The following is a 27,625-nucleotide window of genomic DNA, read 5'->3' on the forward strand; positions in this document are numbered from 1 at the left end:
GGAAAGACAGTTAATGAATTAGAATTGGTATTGGGTTAGCATTTATCCAAAGAAACAGTGCAATAAATTGCGATCAAAAATAACAGGGATACCGGATACCCATAGCTTTCTTCGTTTTGATACGTTGATCGAGTTGACTCGAACAATATTAGAAAATGTCACTAGTTTGTGCAAGTAAGTTACATCGATGGAGTTGCCTTTTCCTTCTACGACGAGTTTGTTGGTACCAAAGTTAGATATTGTAGCTAGCGACTACATTAATACAATTTGTATAGTTTTGCCAGTAAAAAAAAGGGAATGGTTGCGTCTTAATCATTAACGTCTGTTGTCTGTTTTCCTAGTCTCGAACGAGGTGCCAGAGCACCCGTGCGTGTCCCCGGTGTCGAACCAGGTGTTCGAGCGACGATTGATTGAGAAGTACATCGCGGAGAACGGAGCAGATCCCATGAACGGACAACCTCTGTCCGAGGAGCAGCTTATTGACATCAAAGGTCCATATTAGAAGCTAGGGGATTCCATAATTGCTACTCTTAGCTAGCACCGTACCGTGTTGTCGCAAAACATCAGAGGCGTTACAATATGGCAGGTCATCAAAATGAAAAGTTAAACCCTGGACGGGAATTAATTGTCACTAACCTGCGCCGTTGTCCCTGTCGCAGTCTCTCACCCCATCAGGCCCAAGGCTCCCTCTGCCACCAGTATCCCAGCTATCCTCAAATCGCTGCAGGATGAGTGGGTGAGACTCTTCTTTTGTAGTGAATCTAATACATGTAATTGCATATATAAACGATTAGATGAGTTAGAAGCTAACTGCATTTCATTGGCTCTGTATTTACTGTGCACAATGATAATGCAGTTGCATCAAATCACTTCTGGAATGGACATTACTAAATGCTTGCTAAAACATTCTCAATCACTCACTCATACAGACACAAACTCCCTCTCTCTTTTTAACTTTCATTCTGTCTCTCGTACGCACGCACGCACACACACACACTCTTACACCTGCTGTGTTAATCCCCCCGGTCTCCCAGGATGCAGTGATGCTCCACAGCTTCACCCTGAGGCAGCAGCTGCAGACCACTCGGCAGGAGCTCAGCCACGCCCTCTACCAGCACGACGCCGCCTGCAGGGTCATCGCTCGCCTCACCAAGGAGGTCACCGCTGCCAGGGAGGGTGAGAACCAAGGACGCACACACACACACGTTATTAGACACATGGGTTCCTGCATGCACATCGCATGCAGACTGGCACACACACACACGCCTTTCTCTTCTTATTGGCTGTCTGCCCTGTTTGACCCTTCTGTGTCTCCCTAGCCCTGGCCACCCTGAAGCCACAGGCGGGACTTATCACCACCCAGGCCATCTCTGCTCAGCCCTCTAGCACGGTCAGTGATTGGTTCAAAGACCTGTCAATCAGTATTTATATGATCTCAAATGACCTCCAATCTAATTGTATTTCTGAAACTGCCCAGTTCAGTTGAAGTTGTTTTCGAAATTGTAGGTTACAGGAAGTAGGGCTAATATACATTTCCTTTTCTTTTTCTAGTCTGGTGCCGGGGAACCTATGGAGGTCAACGAACAGGTGGGCATGACAGCAGAGATCATCCAGAAGGTAAGAACACCTGCCCACACAGCCTTTTACTCAGTACATTTACATTTGGTCATTTAGCAGACGCTCTTATCCAGAGCGACTTACAGTAAATACAGGAACATTCCCCCCGTGGCAAGTAGGGTGAAGTGCCTTGCCCAGGGACACAACGTCATTTTTTGCACGGCCAGGAATCGAACCAGCAACCTTCTGATTACAAGACGTAATCAGATTACATTACGATTCTCTAACCGCTCAGCCACCTGACTCCCTTTAGACGCACTGTTTACAAATGCACACGGTCCAGTTCTAAAGATTGTCCTGAGTTTAATGTTAACAAATGGCTTCCTCTCCTTCCCGTCTCCCCAGCTGCAAGACAAGGCCACTGTGCTGACCACAGAGAGGAAGAAGGTGAGTTCTCACAAAAAATACAAAAACACGCCCACTCCTTTTGTTGTTTACATCTCCAGTGGGTGCCTGTTCTGATCTCCTGTCCTCCCCCCCGTCTCTTGTTCTGCAGAGAGGGAAGACTGTTCCAGAGGAGCTGGTCAGGTCTGAGGACCTGTCCAAGTACAGACAAGTGGCCACCCATGCGGTAAGAGAGTGTGTGTGTGTGCGCTTCCATGCCTTACTTGGGTGTGGTGGAGCCCTCTCTGCTGCCAATTTTGTATTGAAACTGTGTACAGTTTTTGCTATTATCTTATTTATTTGTTGCAAGTGTTTTGTGTTCTATATTTTCTTTTTTTGTATGCCTCTACTGTACATAGCTGTTACTTACCATGTCACAATAATTTCACTGTGAATGACCCTGAGATGTACTGTGCACATGATGATAAATCTCCTCTTTGACTCCTCCTCTTTCGCCTCTTCTCTTCCTCTCTCTCCCTTCCAGGGCCTCCACAGTGCAAGTGTTCCTGGTATCCTGTCTCTAGACCTCTGTCCCTCTGACACCAATAAAGTTCTCACTGGTAAGACACAACCAAACACATAATTTGCCATCAGTTTGCCTCGCTATATTTCCTCCTCGTCATCTCTCCTTCTCCCTCTCTCTCTCTTTCGCCTTCCGCAGGGGGAGCTGATAAGAACGTGGTGGTGTTTGACAAGAGAGAGGAGCAGATCGTGGCCACGCTGAAGGGACACACCAAGAAGGTCACCTCCGTCATCTACCATCCCTCTCAGGTGAGGATCTCAAGGGAACGCACACCTTCTCACCACTCATACATTTTTACTTACGCCGTCAACGTAAACATCTACGCCCTCCCCGCTCTCTCTCTCCTCCAGTCGGTGGTGTTCTCAGCCTCTCCAGACAGCACCATACGGGTGTGGTCCGTTGCCGGGGGCAACTGCGTCCAGGTGGTGCGAGCTCATGAGGCGGGTGTGACGGGTCTGTCCCTCCACGCCACCGGCGACTACCTGCTCAGCTCCTCTGAGGACCAGGTAACACAGACACGCACACACACGTCAACACTGTGACAGTATGTGTAATGTTATAAGGAACAGCAGACATTTCTGGAATGATTTGACTTGTGGCTCCCTCTCTCCCTCAGTACTGGGCCTTCTCTGACGTCCAGACCGGTCGTGTTCTGACTAAGGTTACCGACGAGGCTGCGGGATGTGGTAAGCTGTACCCCTCTCCCCCCACCCCTCTTCCTCTCAGTTCAGAATGATTTAAAGTCATGTGACAGCCATGGCTCTCTGCTAAAGCAACCCCCCCCCCCCCTGCCCCCCAGCTCTGACGTGTGCTCAGTTCCACCCCGACGGCCTGATCTTCGGGACGGGCACGGCCGACTCTCAGATCAAGATCTGGGACCTGAAGGAGCGCACCAACGTGGCTAACTTCCCTGGGCACTCCGGACCCGTCACCTCCATCGCCTTCTCCGAGAACGGATACTACCTGGCCACAGGTGAGTCTAGCTTGTCTGCGTGTGTATGTGAGTGTATTCCAGAAAGCAGGTTATGCAACATAACCAGGTAAGTTAACCCACCAGATGATTCACAATGTTGCAGCAACCTACTGGCAATGTTGCTACAATGCTGGGTGTCAGCTGGGGAGTTAACTTACCTGGCTATGTCACATGACCTGCTTTCTGGGATACCCCCCAGGTGTGTGTCTAACTTGTGATTTTTCTTCTTCAGGGGCCCAGGACAGCTCCATAAAGCTGTGGGATTTGAGAAAGCTGAAGAACTTCAAGACTATCGCCCTTGACAACAACTATGAGGTTAGAGAGAGCATAGTGAGGAAAGAAAGGACCAAATGGGGCGGTTTAGCTCGGTGGTAGAGAATGACTGCAATCAAGAGGTTGCAGGTTAAAATCCCCCCTGTACATTTTTGGGGATATAAGCATCTGTTAAACGAATACATTACATTATTATAAATCCCTCCATGATACATTTGTCACTATAAACTGGTAAAGACACCTATGTTACTGGTGAGAATGGTGAGTTTCTGTCCCCTAACCCTGTGTGTGTGTGTGTGTGTGTGTGTGTGTGTGTGTGTGTGTGTGTGTGTCCCTCAGGTGAAGTCCCTGGTGTTTGACCAGAGTGGAACCTACCTGGCCGTCGGCGGTTCTGACATCAGAGTTTACATCTGTAAGCAGTGGTCCGAGGTCCTCAACTTCACAGGTAACGCCACTTCTGACACCTGAGTGGACTACATGTTTGATTTATTTGTTTAGCTAACCAATAATGGTTTGTTGATGAAAGAATAAAAACACACACCTGTTCCTGATTTTTACCCAGAACACACTGGGGTGGTGACGGGTGTGGCATTCGGGGAGCACGCTCAGTTCCTCACCTCAACTGCCATGGACAGGAGTCTCAAGTTCTACAGCCTGTAGAGAGGTCAGGGGTCACTAGTGCTGATCTCTGGAGGAAGCGACGTTGCTACAGCGAATCAGAAGGGACATGGTTCAATGTTCCATTCTGATATAGAATCCTAATGTGTAGAACAGGGGATGGGGATGATCATTTAAATCGATAAAGATATGATATCTTCTCTAAACCTCACATATCCATCTGCCACAAAGTAAATACACCTGCAATGTGATCAGAGGCCTGTTTTCATAAAACTACTTTACCGAATAAGCCAGGCTTATGTCAGTAAGTCTGACTAATTTCCAGTTGATTCGGTTCAGTTCAATTTATTTCAAGTTCAGTCATCTTGGCAACTTATGCTGCAAAACTAACCTGGTCTGGTGCAGGCGAACTGTCTGGCTTAGCCTCTGGTTTCTCAACCAGACGTTCCTGTAACACTGACCCTGCGCTTTGCAGCGGTGGATTGATTTGATCCACGTTCTACCCCTTGGGCTGCTTAAGAAGAGCGTGCACCTTCAATTATCTTGACTGCTTGAACCTGGCTTGAATGAGTCTGATTACACAAACTACAATTGGCTTTTATTGGAACTGCTTTTAGCCCTGACTGATATTTTGTTCATTAAAGTCTTTGAGCGGGCTTCATGGAACAGGCCTCAATTTAGGCTGACTATCATTAACACACCGTAGCCTGTATCATAACTACAAGCACAATCCTGTAATATATTACTAGCACAGTCAATATAAGACTGAACATCTACTAGACCTACATAAACTGGCTGTAAAGCAGCGAAAGAATCTTGTCAATAGAAACCTGCACACAGGGTACATTCATAACTGTTGTAGATATCTTTGCAGCTTGCTATTTTTTCTCTTGGCCATATATACCAGACTTGTTTAGTATTTCTGTCATTTCTATTATCTTGCTTTTTCTTCACTCTTATGTTCCCACAAAACGAGTGTGATTTATTTGTTGTTGGTTGTAATGCATTTGAGAAATGTAATAGCTAGTTTAAATCTTGCCTTTTTTGCCCACTTTTTTCATTGTATTACCGAAAAAATCTCTCACTCATCCAATTAGTTGGATTATTCTTTATCAATGTCCAAGAGTGTTTACCCAATCCATGTATAGATTAAAAGAATGTCTGCTTTATTTTTTGGGTTAAAATAAATTGCTGAAATCAGTCTATTTTTGTCAGTCCCTTTAGAAACGTTACAATGTTACATGTATATGTGCGCGTCTAAGCGCGTGTGACAGGGTGAGGTCAGCTGTCCTAAATAGAACACTTCTTAGGCTATAGAGTATCAAACCGGTGTGCAACGAAGCTATACTGTCTGAACGGGACAGTTGCACGACAAACTACGGAACAGCTCCCGGTATTCGTTTCGCAGTTTGCAGTACGTGAGCATTCGGATAACTGTGGATCCTTTGTTTACATCTGCATAGTACACGAGCTGTAATCGACTGGCAGCGAGGACGAAATGCGGGACGAGCCGCTTGGTCTGCTTATCTATCTTATCAGCAGGATAAAAGAGGCGGCTAAACCGTTAGCTAGCGCGTGTTGATTTAAAGGTAAGGTTTCATTTTTTGCCTCGTCGCAAACCTGCAAGTCCAGGTATTTCTCCCAAAACGTATGCCCCGTTGGGCATGCGAGAAGATGGCTAGCTGTTTTGCTAGTTTGCGGTTAGCGCGGGCTAGCTAGTTATCTGCTAACCGGAATGCAGGTGCGTGTCTAGACTGCGACAGTTAAGCTCAATGTGCTGTACATCACCTACACTTGATAGTGACAGTGCACGCAAACTAGCAACTAAGGTGGATGTACATGAATAACGAATTTAGCCTTGGCAAAATGTAATGATTTTGTAATATGATAAAAGTTTAGGGCAACCCCCAAACAAACACAGATGCCTGTGTTCTAACCCCCTGAAGGCTCATGACTTTGATTTAGTTGTGATTGGTGACAGCATTATCACATTTACATTTAGTCATTTAGCAGACGCTCTTATCCAGAGCGACTTACAGTAAGTACAGGGACATTCCCCCGAGGCAAGTAGGGTGAAGTGCCTTGCCCAAGGACACAACGTCAGTTGGCATGACCGGGAATCAAACTGGCAACCTTCGGATTACTAGCCCGATTCCCTCACCGCTCAGCCACCTGATTCCCCTTATCACATGCTGACTGGCGGAAAGAGGCCTCTCTTTCTCTGCCCTTGTCGTCCCCTCATCCCCAGTAACTCAATTACTGTCTTTACAGTCACCCCTTCATCACATGAACATAACTAAGCTGCATCCGTTGGTTTATTAGGCTGCACTCCTCCTCCTTTTCCTCTTGTGTGGTTTCATCTCTCCATTCTGTCATTCTCTCTGTCCTTCTCTCTTTGGCACTCTTCTTTTCACTATTAGGTTGTCAACCTTCGGTTATCTTTTTGCTTCTGGAAGCAACTGCCTATAAACAGGTGATGAAACTGTTATAGGATAGTAATATGCTGGTTTTGTCACTTTTCCTCTTACAGATTCCTTTCTTTCATTCCTTACGTTATCCTCTCTTCATCAGGTCGCCATGGGAGCGCTGTTCCGAAGCGAGGAGGTGTGTCTTGTCCAGCTCTTCCTCCAATCCGGGTCGGCCTACAACTGCGTGACCGAGCTCGGGGAGCTGGGATTGGTGGAATTCAGAGACGTGAGTTTCTCCCCATTTGTGTGGACGTGGAGGGATGGAGGCTGTCGGAGGCCTGTTGGCTGGGCTGGACTGCAGAACGGTTATGCTTAGTCAATGAATCCGTTTCATACAGATATGCAGACACCATGTTGTGTACTCAACTGCAAGGAAGTGGCAGAGCAGAGTACCGTTAACCACCTTCTCCTTTTCCCCTCCCCCTGTCCTTCCTTCTTTCCCCCTCAGCTCAACCCCAATGTGAACTCCTTCCAGAGGAAGTTTGTGAACGAGATCAGGCGCTGTGAGGAGATGGAGAAAACCTTTAGTGAGTTTGCGTTCGCATACCACCTTTCACCCATCTCTCTCCTGCTTTTTTATTTCTATCTGTCCCTCCATCTTTTACCCTCTCTCTTTTCATCATCTTCTCCTTCTTTTCCCTCCATCCTTCTCTCTTATCACGCCATCCCTCCGTCTCCTTCTCTCCACCTTCAGCGTTTCTGGAGCAGGAGATTGGCCGGTCCCTGGCGGTGCCCCTCCCCGCCCCCAGCCCCCTCCCCTCGGCCCCCCAGCCCAGAGAGCTGCTGTCCATCGAGGAGGAGAGCGAGAGGCTGGCTAGAGAACTACGAGAGGTGAGGAGGGCTGTGTGTGTATGTGGAGGATTGAGGCTTGTACAGAGTGAGTGATGTGTGTCTGTATATGTGTGACTTGGGTATCATGGACCAATTGGCTGATCGTGTGTGTGTGTGTGTGTGTGAGCTATGTATTGAGTGTGTGTGTTTGTTTGTATGATTGAGGTTTCTGCTAAGCGACTGCGTGTGTGTTTATGTCCGGTGTCTGACTCTCCAGGTCTCCAGAAACAGAGACAGATTGAGGAGTCAGCTGAACCAGCTCAGCCAATACCGTGGGGTTCTCATCCAGACACATCCGCTCACCGTCTCACAGGTAGGAACCACAATTCCCAGCATGTTCCCAGCGCCAAGACACGGCAACCATTGACCTCTGACCTTAGTGATGAAGCTCTTCCTCTCCTCAGGCTCCTCCCTCTAGTCTGGAGAGCTCCGCCCTGTTGGACAGCAGACAGGACATCAGGCTCAGGTCCGACACACACGCACACACACACCACACACACACACATGCACGCCATGGAATAGATCACTAGTTCCTGCATGTATATGAAAGGTGTTCTCTGGATCACAGCTTCGTGGCGGGAGTGGTGCACCCCTGGAAGGTGCCGGCGTTCGAGCGGTTGCTATGGCGAGCATGTCGCGGATACATCATTGTTGATTTTCGGGAGATGGAAGAAAGACTGGAACAGCCTGAGACGGTACGGAGGGACGGATAGATCCAATATTCAATACACCATGTTTAGGAAGCGCATATAGGGATGACTTCCTGCTTTTCAACCAATCACAGGGCGAGATGGTTCAGTGGACAGTCTTCCTCATCTCCTATTGGGGCGAACAGATTGGTCAGAAAGTCAAGAAGATCTGTGATTGGTGAGTGAAAACTAAGTATAACTACTAGGTTTTGTGGTGGAACCCTGAAAGATTAGCGTTGTCATTACTGAATTATTGATCTTACCTTCTTATATTCCCCTTTTTCTCTTCCGTCTCCTCCCTCTACTGGGCAGCTTCCACACCCACACGTTTGTGTACCCAGAAGGCACTGCAGAGAGGGGTCAGATTCTGAATGGCCTGCAGAGCAGAATAGTGGACATCGGACTGGTGAGAGAGGGACAGAAAAGAAGGGAAGAGTGTAAGAGAGAGAAGGAGGGAGGTGGAGAGAGGAGGGGGAGTCAAAAAAGGAAGGGAGAGATGGGGGGAGAGAGGGAGAGAAAGTGTGGGATAGACGGTATAACTTCCTTTGTTTCACGGGCACACCCTCATATGTCCCACTCTCACAACGGCCTCTCCCCTCCCCTCCACCCCTCCTCAGGTCCTGACCCAGACAGAGCAGTACATGCAGCAGCTCCTGGCCCGCTGCGTGGCGGCGCTGCCCCAGTGGAAGGTCCGGGTCTCCAAGAGCAAGGCGGTCCAGACGGTGCTGAACCTCTGCAGCCCCTCCGTCACCGACAAGTGTCTGATCGCCGAGGCCTGGTGTCCCGTCAGGAAGCTGCTGCTGCTGCAGAGCGCCCTCATAGAGGGGACGGTGAGAGAGAGGGAGGGGAGGGCAGGGAGGGGGGGAGGGCAGAGAGAGAGGGAGGGGGGGCAGAGAGAGAGGAAGGGGGGGGCAGAGAGAGAGGGAGTGGGGGGGCAGAGAGGGAGGGAGTGGGGGGGCAGGGAGGGAGGGAGGGCAGAGAGAGAGGGAGGGAGTGGGGGGGCAGAGAGAGAGAGGGAGGGAGGGAGGGCAGAAAGAGAGGGAGGGAGTGGGGGGGCAGAGAGGGAGGGAGGGGGGGCAGAGAGAGAGGGAGGGAGTGGGGGGCAGAGAGAGAGGGAGAGGGGGGGAGGAGAGATAGATGTAGGGGATGGATGGAGAGAAAGGGAGGAATGGAGAGATGGGGCGAGTGATATAAGGAGAGAGAAGGATGCAGGGAGGGAGAGGGAATGGATTGTGAGAGAGGGATAGAGGAGGTATAAATGAGTTCAGGAGGAAGGAAGGAAATTATAAATGATGGATACATACACACACACACACACACAACATGATTGTGTCATTTCAAATCCTCCCCTCCTTCTCTTCCTCCCCCTCTCTCCCTCCTTCTCTTCCTCCCCCTCCCCCCCTCTCCCTCCCAGAGGAGGAGTGGCAGTGGAGTGGACTCCTTCTACAACCGCCTGCCTCCCCCCTCCTCCCCCCCGACACTTTTCACCACCAACTCCTTCACCTCGGGCTTCCAGAGCATCGTGGACGCGTACGGCATAGCTTGCTACCGCGAGGTCAACCCAGGTAAAACACACACACACACACACACACACACAACGTCACACCCCAACCTACATGCTGTAACTGTGTGTGTGTGTGTGTGTGTGTAGCGGTGTACACCATCATCACCTTCCCCTTCCTGTTTGCGGTGATGTTCGGGGACGTGGGCCATGGCCTGCTGATGACCCTGGCTGCCCTCTGGATGGTGCTGCAGGAGAAGGACCCCAGGATACACACACACACTAACGAGGTACACACACACACCAACAAGATACACTAACACACACACACGCCATGAGCCAATGAATACTTTCTCATCCTAAACTAACTCCCTCCCCCTCCTCCTCCCTCCCCCTCTTCCTCCTCCTCCCTCCCCCTCTTCCTCCTCCTCCCTCCCTCCCCCTCCCCCTCCTCCTCCCTCCCCCTCTTCCTCCTCCTCCCTCCCCCCTCCTCCTCCCCCCCAGATGTGGAGGCTGGTTTTCGGGGGCAGGTACCTGGTGCTGCTCATGGGGCTGTTCTCGGTCTACACCGGGGCGATCTACAACGAGTGCTTCAGCAAGGGGCTCTGGATCTTCCCCTCGGGCTGGCGTCTGCAGCCCATGAACTGGAGGTGGACACACACACACACAGTCAACATGGACATCCACTGATAGATGCAGACACATCTGCAGATACCTATACACACACACCCTCCACTAACAGATACACACACACACACTTTCTCTCCCTGACTCCAAACTCCTCTCCGCAGTGATGAGATTCTGAAGCAGAACCAGTACCTGAGTCTGGACCCCAACATCACTGGTGTGTTCCAGGGTCCCTACGCCTTCGGCATCGACCCGGTACTGTTCTGTATTTCGGAACGTTAGACTGACCAATCAGATGGCAGGTCAGACTTTCCTTGTTCTCTAACGTGTGACCTTTGACCCTTGTAGATCTGGCGACTGGCCAACAACCACCTGACCTTCCTCAACTCCTACAAGATGAAGATGTCGGTTATCATCGGGGTCATACACATGACCTTCGGAGTGTGCCTCTCGCTCTTCAACTACACGTCAGTCCCCTTCTCTCCCTCTGCTGTCACCTCCTTCTGCTGTCACCTCCCTCTCCTCCTCACCCTCACCACCTTCAACATTCAATCACGTTCCAAAACTCTGTTTTCTCTCTTTCTTTCCTGCTTTTCTTGCTGTCTTTTTCTAATCTCTCCCACTCCCCCGCCCTCCCTCCAGTCAGAGGGGCCAGCTCAGCAGTGTGTTCCTGGTCCTGCTACCAGAGCTGGTGTTCATGCTGAGTCTGTTTGGCTACCTGGTCTTCATGGTGGTCTACAAGTGGGTGGTGTTCGGCCCGCACGACTCAGACCGAGCCCCCAGCATCCTCATCCACTTCATAGACATGTTCCTGTTCTCTGTCAACCCCGACAACCCAGCCCTCTACCCCGGACAGGTGACTCTCACACACACACACACACAGGTTATTCACAGAGCCTTCAAACACTCTTCAGCTCAGCTACTTTATAACGCATTCAGTGATTTCTATCACATGGGCGAGAGACACACATGGATGATACACACATAGATTTATAAAGGGTTTGTGTAACGTTGTTCTACCTCCCCCCTCCCCCTTCCAGCTGATAGCCCAGAGGGTCCTGGTGGTTCTGGCCTTGGCGTCGGTACCAGTGCTGTTGCTAGGGAAACCACTCTACCTCTACTACCACCACAGAAGAAAAGCCAGCCGCAGAGCGGTAAGAGCATAGATATATATAAAGACTAGATTCTAGTCTTTATATATATAGTCTAGAACGTCCGCACATGGCGGCCATCTTGCTACAGTCAACTCGCTCACCCATAACATTGTGTTGATGCTACATGTACTTTTTAAATGCTCAATTTTCAACCGATTTTTAAACGGTTTGGTTTGTTATCAACGTCAGAGATGTCGTTATGCCACTGCATACTTATGAATAATTATGTTATAAAAATAAAAAATACATAATTATTCATAAGCATGCAGCCATGTGTGGACGTTCGACTCCGTTGTCCGGCAACGCGGACGAGACATCTACCCTTTATATATATCTATGGGTAAGAGGACATGTGTGTGCACTCAAGAGGGAAAAGGAGAAGAAGAAAGAAGAGAGTGTGTACAGAAGTGTGTTTGGAGTCTGGCTGAACATCTAGCATGTGTAAATGATAAAGGACTGCGTGCGTGCACACGGCCTCTGATTTTAATTGTTCCCACATGTCTCAGACTGCTTGCTGGGGTTTAGACATGTGTATTTATGACTGTGTGTGTCGCTCAGGGAGAAGAGCGCCCTCTGGTGACAGACACCACCTCCATCAACACTTTGCAGGGAGACCTGGAGGAAGGAGAGAGGGGGGAAGAGGTGGTAAGGGGATGGGGGGGGGGGGGGGAGGGGAGGGAAGACGAGGAGGGAGACAGAATGAGAGAAGTTATGGGTAAGACCTATATGCGTGTGTTTAAGCCCTCCCTGTCCTTCAGGTGTTTGACTGTGTGGAGGTGTTCATGCACCAGGCCATCCACACCATAGAGTATTGCCTGGGCTGCATCTCCAACACAGCCTCCTACCTTAGGCTCTGGGCCCTCAGCCTGGCCCATGCACGTGAGTACCACACACACCTGGAGCCAAACATCACATAAGTGCCTGTTCCTCAAGTTCTAGACCTTCAGGACACACACACACACGTGAGTGGACACACACCTAGACAGAGATCCACACACCAAACACATAAGTGCCTGTTCCTGAAGTTCTCCCCACACACACACACACACACACACACACACCCTGACACCTGTGTTGTGGTGTGCAGAGCTGTCGGAGGTGCTGTGGGTGATGGTGATGAGGATCTCCCTGTCGTGGCATGGCTACGTGGGCTCCGTGGTGCTGGCCGTCATCTTCTCCTGCTTCGCCACGCTCACCGTCTCCATCCTCCTCGTCATGGAGGGCCTTTCTGCCTTCCTGCACGCGCTCAGACTGCACTGGTGGGTGCGCACACACACACACTCTAACATGGAGGCTTGGATTGGAATCGGTTGTTTTAGCTGTACAGCCCTACACACCAGCTCAGCCTCTCTCTCAATGACGATGGCGTGATGATGTATTCATGCGGTAGATGCTTTTATGCAGAGCGATGTAGAGGGGGCAGGTTTAAACTGACCTCTCTTCTCATCCTCTTTTACCAATGTTCTCAGGGTGGAATTCCAGAACAAGTTCTACAGTGGAACCGGTTACAAGCTCAATCCCTTCTCCTTCAGCTCTGTCCTAAACCCACTGTAGAACATTCAGCCCACTATGGAAGGCTCTGGAACATTAAGCCTGATTCAGAATCTTCTAGTACTACATGTCTGTACTCTGGACCTCGCTTGGCAACCGATTGGAGGGGAAGACCAGAGAGGAGGAGCCTTAAATCCTCTCCTCCAATGAGCTTTGAAGAAAACAAGGAAAATAAAACTAGATTCATCCTGTGTTTCTAAGATGAAGATGTAACACATTTAGCTTAATATCTGCTAGCATTGTTATTTTATACTTCATTTATGACTTTCTTTCAGCTCCTTTGTGAAGAAAGTAGATCTTGTACATAATATTTAGGTTTGTTTGCTCAGGAAGAGGTTTGGAGTTTCTGGGAAGCCTAGGAGAGTTTGGGAAGTACCTGTCCCAGGTTGCACTGGGGCAGTTTAATAATAGATGAACAATAAATGCTTGTTTTATACCTACCACGCTAACTGACATCCTGTCATCAATTCACACACTTCTAATTTCTAGATTTTTTTTTATTCTGTATTTTTTTCCTTGTAAAAAACAAAACAAGAACAAAAATAAGAATGGGGAAACTACTATTGGTGTAAGAAACTGGAGTCAGTGATTTCAAGGCCACAGCCCCCAACCCTGCACTGAACACAAGGAATCACCCAGTCCTCCTCAACATCAAGACAAGGAATCACCCAGAAACACCCAGTCCTCCTCAACATCAACACAAGGATGAACCACTGAAGCACTAATCCTGAACACACGCACAGGAGAAACCATGACAGGACTGCAGCAGAATATGACCTAGGAGAGGCTAATGAGATACAGTACAGTTCAGTTGACTAGACAGTCAGGTGAGACAGGCTAGTCTGAATTTTAGAGGGCAGAAGGAAAACAGCAGTAAAGGAATAAAGGGAGGGGGGGGATAAAAAAATAAAGAAGAGTACATAAAGATAAAGCATTAATGACATTCCGAGCTGAAACGGGGGTGGGTGGGGGGGATGTTCTGAATCCATTTAGCACTCGTCGTTGACATCTTCCTGAGTGCGTTGCAGAAATCCCTCCATCCTTGCTCTTAAGAGCAAGGCCTGCCCCTGTCTAGGCTCTAGGACCCCCCCCTTCCTGCTCTAGGAACCCCCCCCGCCCCTTCCCGTTCTATTTTACCATCCATCCTTCCGGTCTCACTCAGTTTATTCTCAGCAGGGTGGCTGCTCCTTTCTTGTCATGTCCCAGTTGAAAGCTGATTTGCTTTCTGTTTCAGATGGAGAAGAGAGGAGTTGCTCAAACTCGTGTTGTCCCCCCCCCCCCCCCTCCTCTCTCTGGGCCTCTCGCCGGTCTCCAAAGGTCAGAAGACAAGACAAGGGCTGGGGGGGGGGGGGGGGGGGGGGTGCAGGGATGGGGGTGCAGTCGCCTCTCTCTCTCCTCTAGGAGATCTTCTGGATGAGCTTGTCCTCGGTCATGCAGTAGAGGGCGCTGTGGGCCAGGTCTGAGATGAAGGCGTCGCAGGCCCTGCGGCTGACGCCGTGGCAACCCCTCAGGTCCAGCAGCGTCAGGCCACACGCACGCTTCAGGTACGACACGCACACGTCCGTCAGCCTGGTGCACCCTGGGACAAGGAAGACAACGGGGGGGGGGGGGGGCATGTCCTTGATTTAACGACATATTTACATGCACATTTACAAGGCAAAAACACAAATGTTTATAATTGCAAAACACTACACATGAGATAACACATGCTTGCAGGTAGACAGACGGACGTGTGAGCTTGTTGGCGGGTGTGCGTACCAGTGAGGGTGATGTGCGTGAGCGTGTTGCGTGTGTGCGAGCCTGCGGAGGTGAGCAGGCAGATGGACTGGTCGCTGATGTCTCGGCAGTGCGCCAGGTCCAGGCGCTCCAGCTGGGGCATGTGGCGGAGCAGCAGGCGCAGCGTGGCGTCGCCGATCTCCAGCCCCGACACGCGCAGCTCCACCATGCCCCGCAGACGACTACGGGACTCAGAACCTGAGGGGGGGGGGGGGGCACACACACACACAGTCAGTCCCTGGATGAGACCTACACTGTACGTTTCAGTCTGCAACAAGAAACAGTCTTGACGTCTTGCTGCCTAGAAACAGAACGGAGCTAAACACAATTGAACACACACGCTCTCTCACACACACACACACACGCTTACCAGGTGGCGTGAGCAGGTCTCGTATCTGGGCGTCCTTGACCCCCTCGGCCCAGCGCAGGTCCAGCAGCCTCAGGCAGGGCAGGCTGGGGGTCACCAGGGCCGCCAGGCTCCACCAGGAGCAGCCTGCCAGCAGCAGCTCCCTCAGACCTGGGGGGGCAGGGCGGAGTGAGGCTGGGGGGTGATGGAGTGGAAGGGCGTGTCTGCGGAACATTCTACGGTGTGTATTCGGTTGTGTGTAAATGTAGTGGAAGAATGGAGCTATTTTTGGGCAGTTTATGAGCATGTGTGTGAGACCATGTGTGTGTGTGTGTGTGAGAGCGTGTGTGTGTGTGTGTGAGAGAGCGTGTGTGTATGTGTGCGTGCGTGTTACCGGGCAGGCGGTGCACGATGCGGCCAAGCTGCTTCTTGGACAGCGGCGTCCAGGACAGGTCCAGGGAGACGGGCTGGCGCTTGATGATGCCCGCCACCGCCTGGTCCGTCAGCGGTCGGCAGCGACTCACGTCAAGGTGACTCCATAGACGCTTGTCACAACTCCTACAGGAGGGGGGGAGAGAGTGTGAGACAGTGGAGAGGAAAACACAAAAAAGCAGTTGAGTAAAGGTAGGAGTAGGGCTGGGCGTTATATCGAATATTAGCGATAATATCGCAATAATTTTGACGACGATGTAAAATTTGAAAATATCGTGAATATCGAATATATAAAAAAATATATATATTAAAAAAAACTGCTGGTATTTCTTGTGTTTAAAAGATCACGGTCTGGCTCCTCTGTGTTGACACACACACGGTCACAAACAGCATGTGCACAAACTGAAAATTACACTCGCACAGGCACTCTCTTTTGCTCTCTTTTTGTCCTGTCACATAAGTTGCAAGTACCATGTTATGGCAACTGCTTGAATTGAAAATGCCACTGTCATCAAAAGAATACCTTACACATTTTGTACTTTGTAACAATAGCTGTTCTATCTAAATTGTTTTGTTGTTTTCTAATGGAGGAAAAATAAAATCCAGTTTTTTTATTATTTAAATGAAAATGCATATATAACATATCGAGATATAGTAAACATTTTGACAATATTGAGATATCAATCTTTTTTTGATATCGCCCCGCCCTAGGTAGGAGCAAAAAGAAAAAAAAAAAAGGACACAAAAATGTCGGTAGGTAGATAGATCTTAAACTAATGCCCATCACTTGTGCATCTATAATAGGGTGTGTGTGACTTACCACTTGTACCAGGCCTTGCAGACGGTCATACAGGCCGACAGCTCCCTGCGGTCCAGGTAGCGGAACACAGAGACCCACACCTCCTTCTCCCCCCCTCCCTCGTTCCCCACGTCCTTGAAGGAGGGCAGCGACAGGAGGGAGGGAGGAGAGAGGGAGGAGGAGGCGTGGGGAGGGGTGGGCGAGGCGGAGGAGTGGGAGGACGAGGAGGAGGGCGAGGCCGTGTCCCGCTCCCCGTCGCTGTGTGGGTTCCCGCGGTGACGCGGGGGCCGGCCCACCCCCCGGGGCGGGGCCAGGCCGTTGCCGGGGGCGACCAGCGCCCCGTTCTTGTGGCGGGTCTTGTGGAGCGTTTTGCGCTGGACAAAGCCCGGCGGCGTCCTGGTCGCCATGGCGGCCTCCAGCTTGGGCAGGATGGAGGCGGAGCTTCGCTTGGCCCTCGGGGGCCGCTGCAGGGTGACGGTCAGGTAGGACCCGCTCAGGAGGTCGTCGTTCAGGTCGGACACCAGCAGCACGGGCGGCTCCGGCTCAGAGTCCCAGCGGCCCTCCTCGTCCTCCTCCTCCTCCTCCTCGTCCTCCAGGCCCTCCAACTCCTCCTCGTCCTCGCCTTCAAAGTCCCGCCCCTCGCTGTCGTCCTCATCCTCGTCATCGTCGTCGTCCTCGTCGTCCGTCCGTCTCCTTCGCCGTCGGCGATGCCGGTGGTCTTTGTCCAGCCGCACCGCGGCGTGGCGGTGGTCCTCCTCGCTGTCGTCGTCATCGTCATCATCGTCGTCGTCATCATCATCATCGTCGTCGTCATCGTCCGACTCCTCCGACTCGTCCCTGCGCCTCTGCATCCTGGCCCCGCCCCGTAGCCTCACCCCCCGCCCCCGCCTCCCCTCGCCCCGCCCCCCCAGGCCCCTCCTCATCTTCAGGCCGGGGTTAGGGGCGACTCCGCCTCCTCTGGACCCGCGGTGGGAGGAGCCTCCACGCCACAAGCCCCGCCGACTGGCACCGTAGCCCCGCCGGGAGGCCCCGCCCCCTCCTCGGGGGTGGACGGCCATCTTCCTGCGGTGGCCCTCGCCCCCGTCCTCATCGTCGTCATCGTCGCTGGCCGAGTCGTCGTCCTCCCGGCTGTGGCGGTGGCGCCGGTAGATTTTGGCGATGCGAGCGTCCAGGAGGGTGGACGACTTCCGCTTCTGGGAAGGAGGCAGGAGAAATGAGAGGAGGCAGGAGAAGAGGGAGGAGAAATGAGAGGAGGCAGGGGGGGGGGGGAATCAACAGAAGGAGGGAAGAAAGGCAGGTGTGTGACAGGGAGAGGTGTGCTGGGTGTGTTCCAGACACACAGCTACTTACCGCAGGCAGCAGTTTGCTCTTCTCTCCTTTAACCTGGAAGAAAACACACACACACCATCACCACCAGAAACAGTCTGCACTTCCTACACACACACACCAAGACCACGGTGACAGCATGGAGAAGCCTCCCCTCTCTCTCTCTCTCATCTCTTCCCCGCTCTCTCCTTCCTCTCCCACACATCCCATGCAGGGGGCTGAGGGGTAAGGACTAGACGGGTCCGGGACCTGTTCCAATACTCTACAAATGCACCCTTCGGTTCTCCCCTCTAGACAGTGAGGGAGTTTAGTCCCAGGAAGGGAGGGGGGGGGGGGGGGAGAGGATGCATTCTCAAAACGTGGATACGGACAGACCCCATCCAGAGAAGCCTTCTGCTCTGAAGCCGCAGGCATCAATCTAGGAGGTCAGGATGGAAGCTCCACCCTGCTAAGGCCTCTACCAGCCTGGCTGGACTGTCCACCACCTTGTTCACACCCATCTGATCCCCTCAGATCTACCCAGAGGTAGTGGATCCTGCCCCCCCCCCTCCCGATCCCCCCCTCCTCCCCACCCTTCCCCTCGTCAGACAGAGCAGCGATGGGCGTGGCAGGCGGGTGGCGCGGGATGATGATGTAACGGCGGGAGGCGGCAGCAGTAGGCGGAGCCTCTCACCCTCTTGCTGTGAGGCGTCATGGAGGCCCGCAGTAGCAGCCCCTGGCAGCCGGGGGGCGCCACCACCAGCCCCAGGCCTGAGGCGGCCCCCAGCCCCAACCCCAGTCTCAAGCCCAGCCCCGGCCCCAGCGAGGGCCCCTGGCCCTGGGACAGAGTCTGGGGGGGGAGGGGGTCCGCACCCGGAGACCCACCACTGTCATCATCACTGCCCGACGACTGACACACACACATACACGCACACACACCACAGGGAAAGAACCAGCTCTGTTAGCCCATAGCTCCACCATGCATAGGTGTGTGTGTGTGTGTGTGGTGTGAGTGTTTGAGTGCGTCTATCTATGAGCAATAGCGAGTGTGCTTGGGGGTGTGTGTGTGTGCATGCGTACGTTAGTGTTTGTGTGTTTTGGCAAGCACGTTAGTATGTGTGTCTGTGTGTGTGTGTGTGCGTTCTACCTCCACGTCTGTGATTCCCTGCACACACTTGGGACACTCCCAGCAGCTCGGCAGGTCCTTGTTCACCACCCCTTCTCCTGAGATCTGGAGAGAGAGACAGAGTCACAAAGAGAGACAGAGAGAGAGACAGACAGACAGAGAGTATTTGGAGTGATAGTAGAGGTAAAACATGAAAATGTGCATGTTCTGGGCTTCTCCTCAGAAACAGAGAGAATGATGTGTGTGTGTGTGTGTGTGGGGGGGGGGGTGTGTGTGGGGGTGATGTACCGTGATGCAGCCGGGGTGGGCTATCTGGGCACAGTTGGAACACTCCATGAGAGTGAGAGAGAAGACGGGTCTGCCTCGCTCCTCCTGGTTCCCTTCTCCACACACCTCACACACTGCAGACAGGGGCAGGCCAGGCTGGGGGCACACGGGACAGTTAGACACACACACACACACACACACACACCCACACACACCCACACACACCTGCCCGGAGCTCAAACACACAGTCATTTAGAGGGGAGAATTTCTACCCCACAGTCACTTCCTCTAAGTTTAGATGTGAGGGGATGCACCCAACACACTCACACACACAGTTGCACACACACACACACAGACACCCACACAGTGTGACTCACAGCCAGACACTGTCTCAGTACGCAGGTCTGCTTCAGCTTCCCTGGTCCTCCAAACTTCTTCATGTCTCGGCAGAAGTTGCAGTCTCCACACTCGGTCCTCACACAAGCCTCGCACCGCTTACACCTGCAACACACACACACACACACAGGTTCACACCCTGTCTCAGAGCTGCGAAAGCACAGGTGGCGTGGATGTGGTGTACAGCGTAATCTCACACACACCTGACGCGCCGACGGCGCAGCACCGACATGGAGGAGGCGGGCTTCTGGGGTCGAGGGGTCACGGGCGTGGTGGCCAGTTTGGGCCGGACCACCGGGGGAGGGGGGGGTGGGGGCTGGTACCAGGATGGCTGAAGAGGGGGGAGGAAGAGAGAGAGAGAGAGAGAGGAAAGAGAGAGAAAGGTAAAAATCATTATCATTTTGGGGTTGAAAATTTGTCAGAGGGGGTGGAGAAGAAAGGAATGAATACTTGATGATCTTGTTAATAATTGAGGTAGTGGAGATGGAAGTCCCTGAAGCCTCCATATATGAGAGTGTGGTTGTGATGGCAGGGCTTCTTACCCTCTTGGGCCACTGGACGATGGGCGTGCCTGTGTAGGACAGCTTGGGGACGTCGCTGGCATGTTCCTTCAGCAGGGCCTGGGGACCACGCACACAGTTACACACACGTTCTTATCTTAGAAGATGCCCATGAGATGCACACTCATCTTTTTCCTTCTACCACCCCCCACCCCCCACCTACCCTGATGTGGTGCAGCAGGGCGGGGGCGTTGTGGATGCCTGCAGGGACACACTGCTTGTGCGCTGGCAGAGACTCCAGCTTCCCCAGCAGGTTCCACAGCCCTTCCAGCTCAAACGGCGTCAGGTGAACTTTGACCCCGGGCTTGGGGCGAGCTGCAGCCTCTTCCTCGTGATCCTCCTCTTCCTCCTTGGTGTGGCCGTTCACGGACTCGCTGGAGCAGGACTCCCTCTTCAGCCCTGGGGGGAGGGAGGGAGGGGAGGGAGGGAGGGGTTAATAAGAATAGAAAAGTCCCAACAGAATGTGCTAATCGTGTGTTTGTCTCTAAATGATGAGCCTCACAAGTAACAGAAACAAGAGACGATGTAATACACAGACAAAGTGTGTGTGTGTGTTACTGACCGATGCCCAAGGAGTGTTTCTGGAACTCTGGGGTGAGGTAGGAGGTGTTGGTCAGGCTGAACAGGTACCTCTCCAACACGTACCAGCACATCTCAAAGTAGAACGGGTAGCGGAACTTAGACGGTACCTGGAGACCACAGATATATAAAGATCTAGACCAATTGACCGAAACAGACAGTTGACCCACTTGTGTCTACTGGATGACAGAGGTATAGATATATCTAGAGCAGCTATTTCCGGCTTTTCCACTTAGCGGCCCACTTGCATAGCTCAAATATTGTTGCGGACCCCCAACACATACGTTCACTTAATCGCTTATCACACGTTCAACAACACCATAGCGATCAAAGAAGACAAAGTGTCCATCAGCACCACAGTAAACACACAGTGTAAAGAGAGGCAGCCTGCGTAACTACCACGGCCAAGCCAGGTCTAGAACTGACGACTTTTAATAACCACAACAGGTCGTTAACCCTTAGATATTGCTCTCTTATTAACACAACACTTGTATATGTGCAGAAACCCAGACAGTGGACCCACCCGTGTCCTGTCCTCGATGCTGCTGATGTTGAGCTGCATAGGGATGTTGAAGCTGTGGAGGAAGTTCCCCCCAAACACCAGCGTGTCTACTGGGGTGTAGACAGCATGGATCCAGCCTGACACACACACACACACACAGCGGGATGTTAATACACACACCATGGTACTAACTAAATAAGTCTGTACGTAGCTGTGTTTGTAGAGTGTGTGTGTGTGTGTGTGTGTGTGTGTGTGTGGTAGCTACCTGAGGGGATTATGAAGGTGTATCCCTGCTTCAACTCAATCCTCTGGCAGTCTGTGGCCTTGTCTCCGAGGAACATGTCTCCCTGTTTCCCTGACAACACCCAGTTTTCATACAGCTCCAGGTTCTGAGGCGTGGGTGGGATCAGCCAGAACACCTGACCCACAGGGGGAGCGACCACAGAGCCCACACCACCAGTCATTGGCTGGACTATAATGTCAATCACTCGGAATTCTCAAATCGAAATGATAGGTGATTTCCTCTGCTTACTAAAATGACATCACGTTACCCATCACAACCACAGTCGGCGCCCTGGTGTATTGTGGGGGGTGTAGTTCTCACCTTGCCTCCCCTCAGGATGTGGTACCAGACCGAGGTGCCTCCAAAGTCGATGTGGAAGTCTGTGAAGCAGCCCTGCACACTCATCAGACAATACCTGGAGGAGGAGGAGGGGGGAGGAAGAAGGAGACACAAAGATGAAACCCCTTTGTGAATCTAGTGGGTGCTACCAGAGTGTGTGGTCAGATACTGGGTGTGGTTGCGGGGACTCACTTCTGGACTTTGGGGTACTGCATGTCTGTGATGGAGTTGGTGGAGTCCCTCTGCCTCTCCTTCAGGTGACGGGGCCACATGTTGTCCACCCAGTCGATCAGGTCCACCTGCCGGGACACGAGAGACTAGCTGCTCGTCCCGCCGTTTCCTCACTGTGTGTGTGCATGTGCATGTGTGTATGCATGCGTGCGTAGTGTGTGTGTGTGTGTGCTAGTGTATGCGTGTGTGCTAGTGTGTGTGTGTGTGCGTGCTAGTGTGTGTGTGCGTGCTAGTGTGTGCGTATGTGCTAGTGTGTGTGTGCGTGCTAGTGTGTGTGTGCGTGTCTCACCGAGGCGGGCCTCTTGACCAGGTTCTCCAGCTTGGTGTGGCTGAACTCCAGGCTGATGACGTTGTACAGCTTGTCTCTCTGCGAGGGCGGCGTCTCGTAGTAGCGCCTCCACTGGGCCATGGACATCTCGATGCCCTTCTGGGTGCTGACGTCCATCACGTCTATCATACGCCTGCTGCCTGGGAGGGAGGGAGGGCAGGGGGGGGGGGGGGCAGGGAGGGGGGGCAGGGACAGGGACAGGAGAAAAGGATGACTTCGGGTAACAAGTGCTAAAGGTATGCGTGTGTGTTTACATACAAGGGTACTGTCTTCAACACACAATACATTAAAGCCCCTGGAGGACGAGGGGGAATGATCACAAGCCACCTTACCAACATATATCTTGACGTCGTTCACACTGAAGTCTGGATCAGGCATCCTGGACAGAGAAGGAAGAACACAAGCAGGTCACAGCTCCCTCCTGCTGAGAAGACCTGCTCCACACACAGGTGTGCTGTACCTGGCTTCACACAGGATAGCAAAGCCCCGGGAGAGAGGATGGAGGAGAAGATAGAGAAGAGGGGGAGGAGAGGATGGAAGGGAAGATGATGGAGAGGAGACCTACTTGATTCCCAGACCATCAGGCTTTTCAAAGATGATGGGATCCCTCAGTCCACCTCTCTGGATGTACTCAAACGTCAGGTCTGCACACACACACACACACACACCGATGAAACACTGTCGTTGAGGCTGAGGCTCGCTCTGAGACCATGCCGTGGGCTGGGACTGACCTTTGCCCTCCATGCGTTTAACCCTGTCTGAGCTGAAGCGGCTGCTGCTCAGCTTCTCCTCCAGGTCGAACGTCCTCTTCCCATCGATCTCCTCGTCTGAGATCCCGTCGTCGTGGTAACGACGCCGCGTCCCTGACCGCTGAGGGAAGAGGAGGAAGAAGGGTCGGGCGAGGGAGAACAGAAAGTGGGGGTTTATTTTGACTGTCAATGACAATAAACAGCTCTTTAAATTACTGTGTTTGGAAGCCAGTACTAGACTGCAACATATAAGTTAATTACACTGTTTACTTTATTAGTAAATGAATTCAATAGGCTATTGTTAGATGTATGTAATAATCTCACACACACACACAACACAAGGGTCTCTCTCCTCCCTCTCCCTAGATATAAACCTACTCTGCTGCTAATACAATGTATAACCACCGCGATAGAGACACACCCAAACTCTCTCTGGCTACATCTTCAGTGCACATGCACCTACCCATGGCCCTGCATGTCCCTTCCTACAATACATGGAGTTTGAAAAGGGATGTAAGGAGGAGGAGGAGGGGATTGGATTTAAATAAAAGGCCACTCTTTGTCCCCTCTGGCCCCCGGGCACAACAGATGAACAAGGGATAATCCCTCCCTCTTCTGAGCCCTGTAACCCTGACATAACCCAACCCCCCCCCCCACCCCAATCTTACCCCCTCTCAACTCTCCTTCTCTCCATCTGCCCAGCCAAGACCTCTGATTTTCCCCAGTCCCTCACGACAGGGAACCTCACAGAAGTAGCCGGAGATGAAAACAAGACAGCAACAAGCATGCTTCCTGTTGTCTGTCACCCATTGGGACTAGAACAAGTTCATGATGAGCTTTAAGCGGTTCACGACCAAAAGCCATTTTGATTAGCCATGGTTGTAGGTATCCATGGTTACAACTCTGAGATCACTGTGCACTGTATATGGAGACCGATATTGGTTTCAACGAGTTGCCATGGCGACACTGACCCAAGGGAGGGGGCGCTGACGGGCAACCATCGACATTTAAAAATGACCAAATGACGTGAAAGAACAGGAGTCTCAATCACACACACAGTTCCTTCTAACTCACTCACACAACAATACACTCACCCACACAATAACACACAACCACCTACATGCCACAGTTTGAGACCATTGACCAGAGCTGCATCAGATCCATGCATATCCACTTAGTGTTGGATGATCTGGCCCTCACCTCAGGATAAGAGGAAGTGATGCGTTGTTTACAAATTTACCAGACCAACCACTGCAAAGATGAGGTTGAGTACGCTGTGTAAAAAACACACAGGCATAGTACTATAGGACCTACAACACTCACCGTAACCCTAAACCTGGTTATGCTAGAAAAAGCTCAGATTCCAGAGCTTTGTTTGAATGCGACGGGTGGAGGGATATGAGAAACAGACGGAGAAAGAGGGAGAGAGTGAGAGACGGAGAGAAAGAGGATGGAGGTGATGGACAGAGGGGCACAGTGAGAAAGCGGGGTAGAGAAAAGGACTGAGGGGAGGAAGAGGGAGTGAAAGAGAGGGAGAAAGAACTGGGCGGGGGGAGAGAGTGAAAGACGGAAAAAGACGCACAGTGTGAGCGTGCTGTTGCAGTGCAGCCATGGTGCGACAAGCCAGTCTGGAGGTGTCCTCCACTGGGCTCCAGGCCAGAGGACGCAGTGACAAAGCCATGCAGCACCCACCTCCGCAGCACCCACACACGGACCCCTATCTGCTACAGTTCACTACACGACCACAATATGATGTGTCTGGAACAGGCAAACACACCATCAAACCACGGGAAGCCCTGTTTCAAGCCAAGGTAGAGAGAGAGAGAGAATAGAACAGGTATTAAATGTCTCTCTCTCTCTCCAGCAGTCTGCTGTTTTCCCTTCCCTTTCCTCACTTCTCTCCTTGCCTGCAGCTGAAGCGCTCCATCCCGGGGGAGGAGGAGAGAGAGACGCTACACACCTCGCACCTTCAGAGTCACCATTACATCCCCCTTCCAACGCCGCTTCCCTTCTTTGTCCATCTTCTCCCAACTCTGCTCCTCCTCCTCCCACATCCCTCCATCGCCTCGCTGCAACTCTCCTCCGCTCTCCATCCTCCCCTCTCCTCTCTTTCGGAAGGATGAATGATCGGGTCGTCTGTCCTTCTCTGTCTTTCCTGGCCTCCGCAGTCCCTCCTCCCTCCCTCCCTCCCTTTTGTGTTTCCGCATCTAGGTTCACATGCTCACCCAATCAGCCAATCCCATCACATTGCGCTTCTTGCACATCCTACAAAACATCTTTACACACACACCTTGACTCCATTCAGTCTCTTTACATTTCCCTCCCGTTCTCATTACTCGTGCAAAAAGAATTTGGCAATACATGCAATTTCACAGTATGTGAAATGCTTCACTGCACGACACTCACAACCGTCATCTCAGCGGTGAACCACTCGTCGTGACAATGCGTGCCTAAAACCAAGATTGTGATACACACTACCTTGGGGCAGCTCTTACCAGTCGTTTGCTATATCGTGGACGTGAATCCTCCATTCTCAATGCGTGGAAGAGCCTAACGTATTTCAGTTACTGTTAGTTCAATTTATAACGTTATACTGGTATCCTGAGCGCTGAGGTTGATCTCAGCTGCGCTTATTATCACAGCGCCAACTCAAAAACATTTTAGACCGCCTAGCTAAACTAAAATACACTTTATTGTCTTGCAGAATATTAAAAAATATGTATAATAATTCAAGTCACTGAGAAACATTTGAGACAGTAAAAATATCAAAGATGCATTTCAGAAGCCAGGATTCTGTCAGTGTCAACGATATAAGGAGATGGCTTGTAGTCCCATCCTACACATTAGCTAGACTAGCTATCCCCCATTAAAGGTTAGCACCATTGTAAAACTGCCAAAGCATAAAACCGTCAACATATTTTAGCCAGTGTTTATCAGCGAAAGATGCTCACTTTCGCTACGTAAAAAAATAAAATTAAATAGAAAAGCTTTGGCTAGATAATCAAATAGTCCGCAAGCCAAGTTAGCTGGTATTCAATCTGATTGTGCACGAGCACAAAAAGGTCCAAGTTTAAATACCGTACGTTACGTTAGTGAACTAGCTATGCTAGCTATTTTCAACAAAGTCCGCGTTTAGAATTCATAAAAATGTCACAACTTCAAAGTATTTAGAATAACAAGAAGGTGGCGATTATCGCCAAAAATAGCGTTGCTGTTGACATTAAATCCGATAAAGTTGATATGGTGGAGAAACCAGCGCCATTTTCCTACCCCAAAACACAACTACAATTCCTTAAGCCCCGCCCATAAATATTTGTTCCTCCAATGGCAATAAAGCCGGCTAGATACCCATTGGCCTAACTGCGTGCCACTCTACAACAATAGGTATCCAAGTTTTCAATACTTAAAGCAGCCTGCGGTGGCTGGAAAGGACGGAGTTTGAACACCAGTTCGGCATTTTTTTAAACAAGTACACATTTGCTCCTTAAATCGGTTGGATACCTTTCTTTAACTATGTTTCTAAACATATAACCCTGGTGTCTCAAAGCTGGATGTACACATTTAACAACCCAAACTCCACATACACGTCAAACAGTACTCCGCCCTCGCTTTTCACGCAATTTGACAAAACATTGGCGTACAAAACGGGTGAACCAAATCGTCAAACAAACTAAAATCTCATTGGTCAAGATGTTACGACTATCTTGAAAATAGAATTATAATTGGTTGGCATGTCGATTTCAGCCAATGACTTGCCACATCATTCAGTGGCATCGTGTTAATCGACCCAATTTCCTCATCGAAACTATAAACTTATGTTAGATAGAAACAGCATAAATTCAAATGAACGCACCACCATTGTTGATCAAAATGGGTCACTTGTTCTCACTAATCCCAATCCGTACAGCGTGTCTTCTTTCCTTTGCTGTGTCTAGACTCCCGAAGCCTGGCATTGCTGACACACGTTTAGCGGACAGTTCTCGGTGTGGTGAAGATATCCCGCCCACAAATGGTGGCGAACAATCCGGAAGCTGCAGCCTGTTGGTTGACGAAGTCGCCAGGACTACAAGGATTGGTGGAATTGGCCTGCCAGTTAGAAAAGCTCCGACTGCGAAAGTAGCAGGCCAAAGCACGTTTCCTTTTCCTTCTTATCCATTCTTTCCTTTTCAACCTGCAGTGTTTACTTTATGCTCATACTTGTAGTGCTAATATTATTAGTAAAAGTATTGGCTTGTAAACCAACGCCACGGTAATGATGTAGAATCGTACACATGACGTAGAATACGACACACAGATAACTATTTAAGAAGCTTACAAACTTACCTTCAGAATGGAATATTCTCTAGGCCTACTCGTAAAAACATTTATGTAAAAACAACTCAAGTGAAACCAAAATAA

The 27,625-nt window shown here is 51.0% G+C and overlaps 3 protein-coding genes across 4 annotated transcripts; 2 read left to right on the plus strand and 1 right to left on the minus strand.

The window, feature by feature from the left end:
- Positions 1-5,576, plus strand: LOC136956643 (pre-mRNA-processing factor 19-like). Its single transcript, XM_067250575.1, has 16 exons — positions 1-174; positions 342-491; positions 660-736; positions 1,035-1,176; positions 1,320-1,390; positions 1,552-1,617; positions 1,963-2,004; positions 2,114-2,188; positions 2,486-2,561; positions 2,663-2,772; positions 2,875-3,030; positions 3,141-3,210; positions 3,324-3,497; positions 3,730-3,812; positions 4,110-4,215; positions 4,333-5,576. Exons 1-16 carry the CDS (start codon positions 156-158, stop codon positions 4,428-4,430), a joined length of 1,515 nt encoding a protein of 504 aa, XP_067106676.1. The 5' UTR covers positions 1-155; the 3' UTR covers positions 4,431-5,576.
- A 345-nt stretch (positions 5,577-5,921) lies between these two features.
- Positions 5,922-13,569, plus strand: tcirg1a (T cell immune regulator 1, ATPase H+ transporting V0 subunit a3a). The gene is made up of 22 exons (XM_067250592.1): positions 5,922-5,977; positions 6,809-6,861; positions 6,960-7,082; positions 7,305-7,383; positions 7,551-7,687; positions 7,905-8,000; positions 8,092-8,153; positions 8,256-8,382; positions 8,472-8,554; positions 8,689-8,782; positions 8,994-9,206; positions 9,791-9,941; positions 10,028-10,167; positions 10,382-10,527; positions 10,669-10,759; positions 10,853-10,971; positions 11,147-11,360; positions 11,545-11,658; positions 12,217-12,303; positions 12,417-12,537; positions 12,746-12,917; positions 13,128-13,569. The coding sequence occupies exons 3-22, from the start codon at positions 6,966-6,968 to the stop codon at positions 13,210-13,212; spliced, it is 2,448 nt and encodes an 815-aa protein (XP_067106693.1). The 5' UTR covers positions 5,922-5,977; positions 6,809-6,861; positions 6,960-6,965; the 3' UTR covers positions 13,213-13,569.
- A 125-nt stretch (positions 13,570-13,694) lies between these two features.
- Positions 13,695-27,204, minus strand: kdm2aa (lysine (K)-specific demethylase 2Aa). 2 transcript variants are annotated; one of them, XM_067250564.1, is made up of 22 exons: positions 27,081-27,204; positions 23,210-23,348; positions 23,044-23,122; positions 22,811-22,857; positions 22,440-22,618; positions 22,112-22,218; positions 21,902-21,995; positions 21,563-21,716; positions 21,319-21,434; positions 20,779-20,905; positions 20,380-20,615; positions 20,199-20,276; positions 19,860-19,987; positions 19,638-19,761; positions 19,282-19,416; positions 19,015-19,098; positions 17,913-17,945; positions 16,584-17,755; positions 15,726-15,889; positions 15,356-15,502; positions 14,968-15,183; positions 13,695-14,788 (listed from the first exon to the last, which is right to left on the minus strand). In XM_067250564.1, exons 1-22 carry the CDS (start codon positions 27,084-27,086, stop codon positions 14,607-14,609), a joined length of 3,747 nt encoding a protein of 1,248 aa, XP_067106665.1. In that variant the 5' UTR covers positions 27,087-27,204; the 3' UTR covers positions 13,695-14,606. The 2 variants fall into 2 exon arrangements, with proteins under 2 accessions (XP_067106665.1, XP_067106664.1); XM_067250563.1 differs by lacking the exon at positions 27,081-27,204 and adding an exon at positions 25,723-26,417.
- Between the last annotated feature and the right edge of the window lie 421 nt (positions 27,205-27,625).

Source organism: Osmerus mordax, chromosome 14 (assembly GCF_038355195.1).
Source record: "Osmerus mordax isolate fOsmMor3 chromosome 14, fOsmMor3.pri, whole genome shotgun sequence".
In the NCBI taxonomy this organism is placed as follows: Eukaryota; Metazoa; Chordata; class Actinopteri; order Osmeriformes; family Osmeridae; genus Osmerus; species Osmerus mordax.